Source organism: Eleginops maclovinus, chromosome 12 (genome assembly GCF_036324505.1).
Source record: "Eleginops maclovinus isolate JMC-PN-2008 ecotype Puerto Natales chromosome 12, JC_Emac_rtc_rv5, whole genome shotgun sequence".
Classification (NCBI taxonomy): Eukaryota; Metazoa; Chordata; class Actinopteri; order Perciformes; family Eleginopidae; genus Eleginops; species Eleginops maclovinus.
In genome coordinates, this window is record NC_086360.1 from 20,013,375 (window position 1) to 20,026,760 (window position 13,386).

General features: G+C 40.6%; 1 protein-coding gene across 1 annotated transcript; it reads right to left on the minus strand.

The window, feature by feature from the left end:
* Nucleotides 1–4: 4 nt before the first annotated feature.
* On the minus strand, nucleotides 5–11,304 carry LOC134873946 (transmembrane protein 150A-like). The gene is given in 9 exon segments (XM_063897868.1): nucleotides 5–2,727; nucleotides 3,755–3,896; nucleotides 3,898–3,933; nucleotides 4,090–4,217; nucleotides 5,625–5,692; nucleotides 6,112–6,198; nucleotides 6,380–6,427; nucleotides 7,144–7,418; nucleotides 11,230–11,304. Coding segments are annotated over 8 exon segments (876 nt in total). The 5' UTR covers nucleotides 7,209–7,418; nucleotides 11,230–11,304; the 3' UTR covers nucleotides 5–2,425.
* Between the last annotated feature and the right edge of the window lie 2,082 nt (nucleotides 11,305–13,386).

The following is a 13,386-nucleotide window of genomic DNA, read 5'->3' on the forward strand; positions in this document are numbered from 1 at the left end:
AACATTTAATAATTTATCATTTTTATTTCATATTTGAATATAAATCTCTGTCAAATGAAAATACCCTAAATGATAGACAAATCATACATATTTACAGAATTTATAAAAAGGAAACAATAATCTGTGTTGACTTGTCTTCAGGGGGTTTCTCTGACTCCATTAACATTCTTTAACATATTTTTCAAAAATTTAGGAAATATTAATACATTTTTTAATAAACATTGTTTCTGTGTTGAAGAGTTCAGGGTGTGTACAGGTCAGGCAGCCTTTCTTTAGATAGGATTCTCCCACCAACAAAGAAACCATATGAAAGCTTAGGTGTACATTGTGACAGACAAGAACAAAGGTCAAATCCACCTTTAGATTTTGGCTTCTGGAAGATGACATTATGTAAGAGATGTTACAGAATAGATCCAGCCCTAATGTGAGGGCTCATACAAGCTGCCATTAGCAGTCACACCATGTGACTTTGTTACAGTTTGGTGAAATTGGCTACAGCTGAACACAAGATAAAAAGAAAGCAACATGATCATGTTCCCCTGGCACAGTACGAGGGATAAGGCTAAAACAGTGCACCCATTACGATTCATACACCTCCTGCTGACACACAGAAAACCAATCAAAACTTTAGAGGACTCCCGTCTTTTTTGGCAAGATCTGCAGAACACAGTCGCAGAAACAATGGCAAGATAAATAATTTTAGCAACAAAAAAAAACCTGACCTGACGCATGATTATTGTAAAAGCAGATCCACAGTTTCCTTAAATGCCGACGCTTTGGACTGAGGATTGCCGAGCCAGCATCATGTAAAATACTGTTCTCAAACTCTTCGCTGCGAGATGGAGAAACATGTTGGAAGTCTAGCTTTTTCCTCAGAACATCAAACCCACAAAAAGATAAAAAGAGGTAGGTGATGTGACCGTTTCTTTAAAAAGGGTGTATTGCTGGCATCCATTGGTTAGAGAGTTCAAATGTACTAGAGGGCAGAATACTGTGGTTATCAGGGAATATACTTCTCATACGGTGCATTCATTTCAACAACAAAACATCCTCCTAATCTAAGTTTGGTGGCATTAGTCAGCTTTAGTTTGAGCAGTGGTAGTTTGTGGCAGTCTGGTGTTAAGTATCACTTAAAAAGAAATTGGCAACAGGAAATCATACAAAAACCGTTCTTCACTCTACAACCTGTGTGCTATTATTGTCTGTAACACTGTACTGACACCTTTGTAACGCCATGAGGTTTATGGCACAAGGTGTACAAGCATCATATACATAAACTCCTCCTAAAAGCACTGAGAAAAAGGACGACGTCGCTTCATTTTTAAACGGAAAACCTTTTCCCAAAAGTCAAATAAGGCTTCCAAGGGTCCAGCCTGGAATCAAATCAGCGTGTGGGCGACCACTTTGTTATATTTTGAGTTGGATTATACATTTACCTTCACACTTTTACTATAACATGTAGGTCACTTCAAAAGTCTTTGTGTCAATTAAAAAACAAACAAAAAACAAAGCCCTGTGTTCAATTCCAACACACTGAAAAAGGCATTATACACTCCAGCGGAGCAGAAATGATCTCATGATTGATGACAATTATTGCACCGGACATGACAGTCAATGGAATAATAAAAAAAGGTAGCATGAAATGTAAAATGATACAAAGAAATCATGCAACATGTGGGACGATACTGGAATACATCATCGAGGGACTTCAGTCAAAGTGATTGAGAAGCGGTGATCAGAGCGGAGCTGCTGTGTTCCTGCCCTCACAGGATCTCAAGGATGACAGTGGCTCTAACTATACATAGCTGGTAAAACAACTCAAAATACCATCAACATTTGCATTCAAAATCATCTGTGCAATCCAATAATATTGTCGAGTGGAATTAATCGTTTTTTGCAAATCATTTGACATAATTAGGTTGATTGATAGAAATGAAACAAAGGCCATATAAAGCATGTGAAACATAACGGGGAACTATTCTCAAACATTCAGTATTATCCACTAACTACGCAAGATTTAAAACTCCAACATAAAACTGTTATCCTCTCATTCAGAAAAGTGAGCCGTGCAGAGATAAGCAAAAGGCCAGAACAGGTGGGCCGCGCAGAGCATCGGGGAGCTCATGAAGGAGTGCCGGGAGGGGGGGGGGGGGGGGGGGTTGTGGGCACACCAGGTATGCAAAGTTAGACAAAAAGAGAAGAAATAAGTCGCTCAGGAAATTAAAACACAAATCAAACCACCATCTTGGAAAACATTCATGGCTCCACACATTCAGCCTCTCTTTACAACATCGCTACGGGACATTTCCCTGTGGTGGCGTCACCGTGGAAACAAAGGGAGAGATAGTACAGCGTTACAGATGGGATCACCTGGTGTAGGTCCAATGTTTAAACAGAGCTCCCTCTCCTCCACATCGCTGCAGAGCTACAGCATCGCTATGCTCTCCGGCGTACAGTTGAGATGTGTGGATGTGCTGCTCCCCCCGGGGGACTTGAGGCCCTTAGTGGCTCCACCCAGTGTCGAGCCCCGCGCTCTGGGGCCCATGATCACCCCCGAGCCGTGGTGGAGACAATGCTGCAGGCCCGCCATCATGGTCTCGCTGGTGACCGTGCCGAACTCGTAGGTGAAGGTGCCGTAGAAGACCAGGATGTCCACCGTGAAGACCCACTCGCAGATGGCGGCGGCGTGCTGCAGGACGAAGCTCTCGTGGACGAAGAAGATGCCGCCTGGGAGGAGGGAGAGTTAAGGGGGACAAACTGGAACATGCAAGAGGGAAACCCTTTCCTGTCACTGGATTTATAGGGGCAGGAAGGACGGGAATGTGATAAATCCTGAGATAAATCCACGACATAAGGAGATATATGACGAGCAGCCTAACCTCCGGATGGGAATTCATTATTTGATGAGGGTTAAATTGAAATGGGATTTGCAGCTCCATTAAACAGACGGGGTAATAAAGGGGATATGACTGCAGGATATTAACCTCTGATGGGCAGTCAGATAATATGAGAGCCTGAATGCTTCTCGTCCCTGTCACCAACATGAGTGCAGAGTGGATATTGATTGGTGGAGGAGAAGCAGTCACCCTGGGAGCCACTGAGAGGCAGGCGGTACAGAGGCGGCTATGAAAAGTGAACCATCAGCATTGTAAGTCTTAAACAAGAGGTGGAAACGAGGGGTGAGGCCAAAGAGATGATATCGCGGCATTGAAGTTGAAGGACAAAGATCTCTTCCTGTGCAGCAGTGACTCTGGGCTAGAGCAGTGAAACTCAGACGAGATCAAAAAGACTGTCTGATGTTTATCAGTGATCTCGTGACGGCACCGTGGAGCCATGACACGGCTAAAGGCTAGTAGCAGGGCGGAGCCGGAGAAACGCATTCACACATCAAAACTCAAAAACTCAATCCATTATTTTGTATTTAACACAGACGCTTTTGAGGTAGTAAAGTACTTTGACCCTTTACTTAAATATAAATAGATAAGGTACTCACTACGCAGCCACTCTTACTCTTTTCAAGTGTCATATTATTAGACTTTTTCTTCAGACTGGGTAGATAAGTAGCACCGCATCATATAGTATGTTTTAAACGTAAGTGTAAGTGCCAATCAACTGCAGTGGAAGATATTTCCCTCTGAACTGTAGAGGGGTAGAAGTATGAAGCAGCATGAAATGGAAATACTCAAATTTAGTACGAGCAAGATATCATTGTTCATTTGAACAGATGTATTTAGTTAGATTAAGTTAAGGATACTGAGGACGAGGGAGACCATGGCCGCCAGAGCAAGAGCCACTCTGAAATGGGCCATCCAGTAGTCGAGGGCGGTGACAGCCACCCGGTAGGTGAGCACACACTGCAGGCACACGAACAGCAGCCCCGCTGGAAACGCCACCCCCCGCACCCACATAGTGCAGAGATTTGGCGTGATCCACCTGGAGAACAAGATCACTATCATCAGATAAAAAAATGATGCGTCTTATTCCTGCCTCTTACGTGCACCATGCATTTCTTTGTCTTGCTTCATGTTTTGAATATGTTGCATTGTTGGAGGATCCTGGGACTAGCTTTTGTGAATCTTGAATATGTACCTGGAAGTTCCCCACCATGACCAGCCCCACGGCGTTGGTGCAGCCCGACACCAGAGCGCTGGTGTTGATCCAACACTGGTGGCTGTGTTCGATCACCTGGGCGTAGCGCAGAAAGCACACCATCACCACTGCAGGACCCAGAGGAGGACACACAGGGGATCAATGCATCAGATGGATCCAATACAACTGTGAATGTTCTTTTTTATGAAGGAAACTTTTGATTCAAGTTGTGCATGTACTCACAACTGAGTTTGCATACTGCATGGGATAAAGAGATTTTAAGGAAACACACACCTTTTTTAAGAGTTCAAAATCCTTTAAACACAACCCTTTTGCTTACTTATAGTTGTATCCAAAGCTGGAGGATTGTCATGTGACTCCATTCTGCTGAGCTAAGACCGTCAGATTTTTTTTTTTTGCTGTCTCATGTTGCATGAGGAGGGTGCTTTTCAGGACAGGTTTAGCAACGCTGTTTGAAAACTACAGCCCTGCAGGATGCTGTGTGCTACTATTCCACCGATCAAAATGAAAGCATCAAAAGAGCTTATCGTCAACATGAGTGAGAAAGGGGAGTTTACAGAATAACAGACACAAATCTAATGTATTAATAAAAATGAAATGCAACATAAAATAGTGGAAGAAAAGTTACTTTAAAAAAGATAGATCCATAGTGAATACACCAGGTCAGATGCAATTAGAGAAAGCTCTTGTGATAACACAGGGCAGGAGGGGGAGGAGTAGAGGAGGAGGAAGGCCATGGAGGGAACACAGGGGACAGGAGTCAGAGGACAGAGTGGGGGGGGGGGAGTGGAAGGAAAGTCGCATTCATTATTGATTATAGAGCACGGCTATTTCAAGGCCTTCAGCTCCTCTCAGAGGCTGACAGCTGACGTCTGTGGGCACCATGGAGGTTAATATGACCCGTAAGGGACATCAAACACCTCGGCTGCACTCATTCAGCGCTGTGTGTTAGAGGACAGCAGTCTTATAGAGTGGAAATCCCCAATTTGCTCCATGATAATCAGTATTTAATAAGGAACGGGTACAGGACATTCAGCCCGGTACATCGTACCATTGATGCCAACTCTTTGTCTTGCTAAGAGTGAGATGAGGAGATCAATACCACTCTGATAAACCTGAACACTATGCGTGACGCTACAGCTACGAGACAGTAAGCCTAGCTTGGCACAAAGACCTGTAACATCAAGGCTGATCATTTATCAAATGGACAAAAATCCACCTTCCTGTACCTGAACAGCTCAGCAATTTAAATAGTACATGTTTAATATGTACAGAAACCATTATGTGCTGAAGCTCCTTTATCTGTACTATGGTGTGTTATGACTTTGGCTTTACATTTTTAATGACGAGCTATATTACAGACATTAGAGTAGATTTAATGTCATCATTAACCCCGGCGAAAAGGCAAAATGGTAAATGTCATATCCTCCTCCACACATTCAGAACTCATGCACACACAATGTATTTTATTACAAAAGTACAGGATTATAATTCCAGTCCCAAAGATGCCTCACCCATGAAGGCCCCGACGTTGCCGATCAAGCTGAACAGGCAGCTCTCAGGAGGGAAGGAGCCACATTTACTGCAGCGAATGGAAACAAAAACAGCTGTTAGTATTAAAGGTAGCAGTATAATCATACCTAAATATAGCTCCGTACTTTCAACGTCTGTACTTCTACAAAGACATAAGTACATTCAGACTGAATAAGAACTAATTAAGTGATTTTGATTACTCGTGTGCTTTTTTTATTCAAGGATATGCCATCTATGAGACCTTTGCTCTACAAACGCTGAGGGAATGTCAGACGGTCCCATGATGCCTTTTTACAGAGTGCTTTTATGCCTGTGGTTAGAGGCTTTCTGCAGACTAAACTAATGCAGTTTATGCAAAGTGTGGGTTAATGACAGAGACACAACATAACAAGGTGCTAATTCCTGCCTCGGGGCTTTTGCTGACACGAAATGCGTTTTTGTGTTCTGCAGGAACGAAGAATAGCCTACCTGATGAGGGGGATGTCCTGGATGGTGCAGCACGTCTTGGGGAAGCCTGGTCGGGCCAGCTCCTCTGTGCACGTTACATTGTAAGACCTGGAGCAACACACACACACACACACACACACACACACACACACACACACACACACACACACACACACACACACACACGCACACAATTAGTTCAGTACATTTTCTGATGATGTGGAATCAGACCAAAATCTGGGAGCATAAGGTGTCCCTTTCATCAGATCCAAAGAGATAAATCACTCACCAGTTCTCCACAGGACAAACATGGTGATTCATCACAGCCATGGCGTAGCTGTGGGGCAAGCACACAGAAGTGGCAAATGTCAAACACGGGGGTACCGATCTCAGATGACACAAAGTGAACAAGATTGTGCTGGGCTTCAGGAAAAAAGGTCATACAGCGTGAAAGGATCTTCAGAGGAGCATGTGATAATACTCAAACAGACCTCAACAGTGTGAAGATTTTATTTGAGCATCAACACATCCCCTTCTGCATCTCCGTCTTTTAGTTTTGGATTAGTAAATATTTTCTGATTAGAGCTGCAGCCATTGCAGGCTTCTTGGTGGATCCCTGATTTTTAATCAGTCTGACCTGCTGATTAGGATATTTTACTTTCAAATAACTATTCCTGAGAGCATACTCATACAATTTTCTACTTTTTCTTTAATGGAAATTAGGAATGGTTATTCATAATAAAACACTGATTAATAAACAACTTCCTAAATAACCAAATTATTACAAAATAGTCCTATCACACTCACTGAAACACATTTCAAAATAAAAGCGCTTTAGGGTACTAAAAATTGATTGCAGAAAATTGATTTTCTTTCCCCGAAATAAAACAGTTGCAGCATAGCAACATTCTTACTGTCATTTCCTCCCCAGCTTTATTTGGACTTACAGGTGTGACAAATTAAAGCTATCCGTCGGTGCGTCTCTACACGTGACACCCAGTTACACAACCTGACAGGGAAGGCCCCCCCACAGCCCATGTGATGTAAACTCACACTATCCATATCCCTGTGATGGAGAAGGCAGACAGGCTGACAGGCAGGACGATCCAGGCAGTCATCGGGCTGGCAGTGAGCGGACTTTGTTCCAAGCATGGGGTGAGAGGGGGGCTTCGGGCTGGAGTGGCGACACGACAGGAGGGATCAGGTGGGGGGTGGGTGGGGTGCGGGGTCACTAACACACAGGGAAACACACAGGGGGGGACATGAGAGGAAAAAAGGGGGAATGGCACAGCTATTCTGCTCCACAGGGCCCTGCAGCCAGCAGCAACCTGCAGCGAGAGGGGAAGTTTTGTTTAGATATTACACACACTCAAACTACTGGGATCACACATCTGTACACATCAGGAGTTACTGTGCAATGAAGTAGCGTTGCAGTGATTAGTAAATCATAATAATATGATTGAAACAATCCTTGTCCTTGCAGCCCTATAATGAAGACTTGGATTTTACCTTCGTCCCGAGTTCCTGGTTTCCCAGTGTGTCTAATTGTAATCCTCACTCATGAATTGCCTACACTGCCACTTAAAGCCTGTTACAAGGCACTCAAAATGCAATATTGCAGTTCGATTGGCACTAGCATGCCTTGACGAACAAAGATAACTTCAAAGAATGACAAGCAACAAAAAAAGAAAATTGCGACAAAGACGACACTACAGTTGACTGCTGACACCGCCACGCACGTTCTGTGGCTCCGGTGGAAAATTGTGACGAAAAGAGAAACTCTTATAACTTGATTCTGAACAGATAAAACATAAACTTGGTGTTGATTGTAAATGGTTTAAAAACAATTAACATAATAAGGAAGAGCTGAAATGACAAGTCAAGCGATAGAAAAATAAATACCAACTTTTTTTATTGTATAATCGATTAATCACCAAATTCATTCAAAAAAATGTCAAATATGATATCTTTGGGTTTTGGACTGACGAAACAAGACATGTTTAGACAACACCTGGATATTTTTAACAGTTTTTTGGATTGAACAAGGTTATTCATGAATAATCTTTAGTTGATTTTCTTTTGCAACAGATGCGCACCCATGTGTTGTAGTGGCAGGCTTCGAATTTCAGTGTTTGTGAGTTTTTAAATCTACTGTTTACTCTAAATGGTTTAGAAAGCTGATCCATAAACAGTTTGGTCCAGAAAAGCTAAATTCTTAAGGTTAAATGTTCTAAGGTGACTTCTTCTCGGACACACAAACTGTGAGTCAGAAAGACAAGCACCTCTTGAACAGAAATTAGCGGCTACATGGAGCGGCTAAAGCTCCGCGGTGAAGTGTACTCTTGTGAGAATGAGGACTCAGTCAAGGTCAGCTCTGTGGTGGAGGTGGAACAACACGGATCATTTTACACAGGCAACTGTGAGCTGTGCTCAGTGGGAATATACAGTGCACAGGATGAACTCGTCCTGAACTGATCCAGAGGAAAAGGAGCCCTTGAATTGGAGAAGGGTCAAACTCACAAAAATATATAAACAAAGCCGTGTTGACGAACATTTTTTTGTAAAAAAGAAATATTGTAATAACTGTCTTTTTTTATTGTCTTAAGGTTTAATAAACCTGGGGAACCATTCAAAGCATGCTGTGGCTCTGACCTACTGCCTGAGTTGAATTAGTGGTGTAGTGTGTCAATCAGTTATGGTAATCCTATTTCCTTTTAGTATACAGACGTAGCAAAATTCAGGGTAGACAAAATGGGAGTTAAGCATTACATTTCAGGTTCATTTCTACATTATTTAAACACATACATTTTGATGTTGGACTATTAAACCTGCAATAAGTGATGAAATAATCAGCAGACAGATAAATATGTACACCAACTACTCTCATTTTTTTGTCAGAGGTCACCAGGAGTAAAGGTGGGTTTTTAGGGACGAGTTTGGTCAGGTTAAAGATGAGATTTAAGTATTTGGAGAGCATTCAGTCAGAACGCCTACAATTGATACACTCCATACTCTAGGAGACAATGACTGGTGCCACCCCAAAGGCCATCTGCCACACAAGCTCCTCCATCTGCATGGACATCATTAAGCAAACAGACCTCGAGTCACAGGAGGTACTCAAATGTTTGCTCTCAACATCACATCTGCTACAGTTCAACAGCTTTTGTTAATCAGTTTATCTGGATTGTGCTGCTGGCCACTTTTGTCACAGTTCCACAACACTTTTGCAAACCTTTTTTGGTTTTCTCCACACAGCCTCCTCTAAAACAGGTTCATTTATTTGACAGGATCTTTACGGTTGGCTCTGGTTGTAACCATGGTTTCCCGGTCCAAACTAAACCTTCAGCCAACATACTGTAGGATCCTTTGACTTTTACTTAAATAAAGGAAAATGGACGAGCAGTTAGAAGGTCTAATTTTCTTTGGTTGTTCTAAGTTGGCCATTGGTTTACCATGTTTTAGAAAGGAAAAAAGAAGCTTATTCTACTTATTTAAAAACATTAAGGAATAAAGCTAACCCGCAGACATAATCTGCAATTCAAGTAAAAAATGTGACACTACAGGTTGATTTTATCCCTTGAGTTACATTTCCAGATTAATTCCTTTATTTAAATTCTGTTCTGCTTTTGTCAGGTAATTTACATAAACAGGCATGGAGATAAGTTGTGCGTGATGATGTGTTCACATGCAGCTTTGTTTTATATATCCATGTTGCTCGCACGCACTAAATATAAAAGTGTAGCCATTTCCTGTCATGGTTGTTCTTAATAGTAATTGTGACCTCTCCTGAATGTATACAGTCAGTAGCAGTAGAGTGCTTACAAAGGCTTTTAAAGTACGGTCAAATATGGCCCTCCATGCAGAGGCCATAGCACTCACTGCATATCAAGGTTGTTTTACAGTGTTCACAACAGACAGTGAAGCTTGCCAATCAACGCTAGTAGAACACAAAAAGAAAATGTAAAAATGGGCAGCTTTAGGTCACACATACAGCCATTAGACTGACCCTGATGAACCACAACAGGTAACAAGTGTTTTGCTGGGTTGATACTAGCCAAACACACATTCCTGCTTGTGGTGTTTTAACATTTCATGTTTCCTGTCCATCTTATGAATGGATGAATGTGTTCAGATTTAACTGATGAATTTCAATCTGTCTGACATTTTCTCGACTACATTTATTTAAAAAATGAGTTACTAGCTATTTTGCAGGTAGGGATTTATTCCACAGAAAACAAAACAATGAATTAATCATTATATATGATTATAGGCTAAGCTACGTATGAATATATATTGAAGGTATGCCCTTCAATACATTATAACACACAAATGTAATAATTGTACTGCCATCCTGGACAATGAGTACTCTTTGTAATTTAAGTATATTCATCTGTTTGCATTTTGCAGATGTATTACTTACTACAAACAGTGTTTATTCAACTGTACATTGATTAATTTTACATTCTGTTTTGTTTCTCTTGTTACATGTATATACACCTCTTCATCCACTTGGTCACTGACAACATTCCCTGCAACATTTAGCTTACTGTATTTTATTAAACATGGATATAGTTCACTTATACTCAGTTTCTTCTTACACTATGTTTATTGTTTTTTTCTGTCTTACATATAATTATGTTGCATTGTTGGAAGAGCCTGGGACTTTTCAATGCCATAACTGGACTGTAGCTACTGTGCATATGACAATAAAGCCTTTGAATCCTATGTGTTTTGTGTATGTGTCCATGGTGTCTGTGTGGGGGGCCATTACACCCCCAACCCCCGCAGCCATTCATAGAAAATATTCGCCCCTGTACTTGTAAGATTAGATAACACCATGAAAATGTACTTAAACAAACACAGAATCAAATATATCCACAGTCGGCTACTGCAAAAAAACAACAGAAAAGCATCCCAGCACCGGCACCCGTTAACCGGGTAACGGTTACCGGAACCGTTAGCCTTGTTAGCTTCCACCTAGCTAGCTAGTTAGCTTGCACTTTCCCAGTTGTCTTGACTTGCCCGCGTCTTGATTTCCGCTAACCTACGCGATAAGGCGCTAAACTAAAGACAGTTAGAGGTAAGCAACACTGATGCTAGAAGGAACATTATATACACACAGAGCAGCAGACCACCTACCTTCAACCTGCTTAGCCCACCACAGACCTCAACAACCTTGGTTTCCCTTTAAAAAAAACAGCGTTTTCTTAGCAGACGATGCTAGCCGCAAAATGACTTCCGGCTGTGCTTTTCAAAATAAAACTGGAAGAAAAGCTTAAAAATCTGGAATGAGATAAATGTCATTGCCTTCAATTTTTCATTATACTTCTATATAAGTACAAAATAATATCTGAATTGTGGACTTTAAATACTTTTCTTCCTAAATGAATGCTGTAGTAGACATTAGTTTTGGAAAAAACATTCAGTGACACTGAACTACCCCACCAGAAACACTTGATTGGTGAACATTCTGACCCCAAATTATAATTAGAGAAGTAAAATAAAACATTTAAACACGGAAATCTCATGCTCTTTATTTTCTGAGACCCACAAATGTTCTACTGATGGAAATACAATAATGACATTAAATTGCCCTATCACAAATGATGCAGGTAGTAAACCTTTCTCCCAGTGGATATTTTGGCTCAAACCACAGCGGTAATTTATAATATTAACAACAGCTCTGTTCTATGCAAGTGTCCCATAAGCATCATTAATACTTTATTATTTATGCCTTTTGTTTTTCTACTGTGAATTTTCAGTCTCTCAACTGAAGTTCATTTACATGAAAGTGTACGTTTGCATTAGCTGCAACTATGAGTCTACTAATGGTTCTCAGTTCTATATCATATAACCGTGAATGTTTGGGGGTTTTTGACTGACAAAAAAAGACATTTAGAGACCTATATTTTATTTACTATTTATTCATTTAATCCTTTGGGATTTTAAACTACATTGTTAAAAAGTTATCTGGATTTCAAACCAATGCTTTTTTGCCAAGGCCGTTGTTTTTACACGTCATAGCAGGGTAAAGCACAGGTGCAATTAATGACAGTAATTATCTCTGACACAAAACTCCCACCCACACATCACAGCTGTCCAATCAAAGCCTCAACCGCTCCTTTGGGGGTTAAACTTCATCATAGATGTTTTAAATCTGTGACTTCATTGGGTAGAAAACAAATAAATACAGAGATGGTATATCATAGGCAATTAAGCAGAAGTGCATGTGCATAGTGATATAATAATTTGCAGAAAGTAAGTAATGCAGAATGAGTGATGCTACAATTTACAGCACAGATGTTTTAAATGTAAATATCAAAGATGTTTTTATTCAGAGAATAGATAGTCCAATAAGAGTATCTAAAATATTCCGAAACTAGTATAAGGTGCACCAGTGTTTAGTTAATACCCCCAAATAATAATATTACAATCAGATGTGATAAAGAAAAAGATAAAAAGCTTAACATATGAATATAACCATTCTATGATTATCAAAATATTTGCAGATTACCTTTGTCGATTTGTCGATTGGGAAATACATTCGAAAGAAATGTTTTTTTTCCAGTTTCTGCTTTTTTTCTATGTGCGTCAACAAAGGTCAAGGCGGTTACCATTTATTGTGACTCAACAATCTGTGTTTGGATTATCCAGCAGTACCAGAGGATGTATGTGGTAGGATGCTTTATAAACCTACATGAACGGTTTAAATTCAAGTTCCTGTTTTACCAAGCAGCTTTGAGGGCAAGGAATTTGATGTAAATCTGTAAACTGAACAAATCCTAGACATTGAGAGCAGATGATGTTAATCCTATGATACAGATATCCATTGATGCTTTGTTTCATAATGATGCTTACGGGAATATGATTGGCTCCAAAAGGAGAAAATGTTGAATGGGAGTCTAAATGAAATTCTTTCCACTTGACTGCAGGGGTGGCTGATAAAAAATAAAATCCTCTAGAGGCAACACTTATATATTTTGTCCACCTATGATGTTTGTAAAGTTATCGACTTGCTTGAAGCAAAACATTTTCTGGGTCTATGTCTACAGCAACAGAAGGAATTTCTGGCAATCAGCTAGGCCTTACTTATTCTGTTGCAGGCCACATTTTTGCTTTTGTTGTGGCTTAAACAAAGTCTTTAAACCTGAATAACTGGAGATTAACTATACATACCTTATAGTTTAGGATTCACTAAAGTTTGGCACGGGATGAAAAATAAAATCCCAGTTTTTCAACCCTATTGTAAGTGATTTGGCAGGGACAATTAAATGAAATTCAACTCTTTTTTATTTG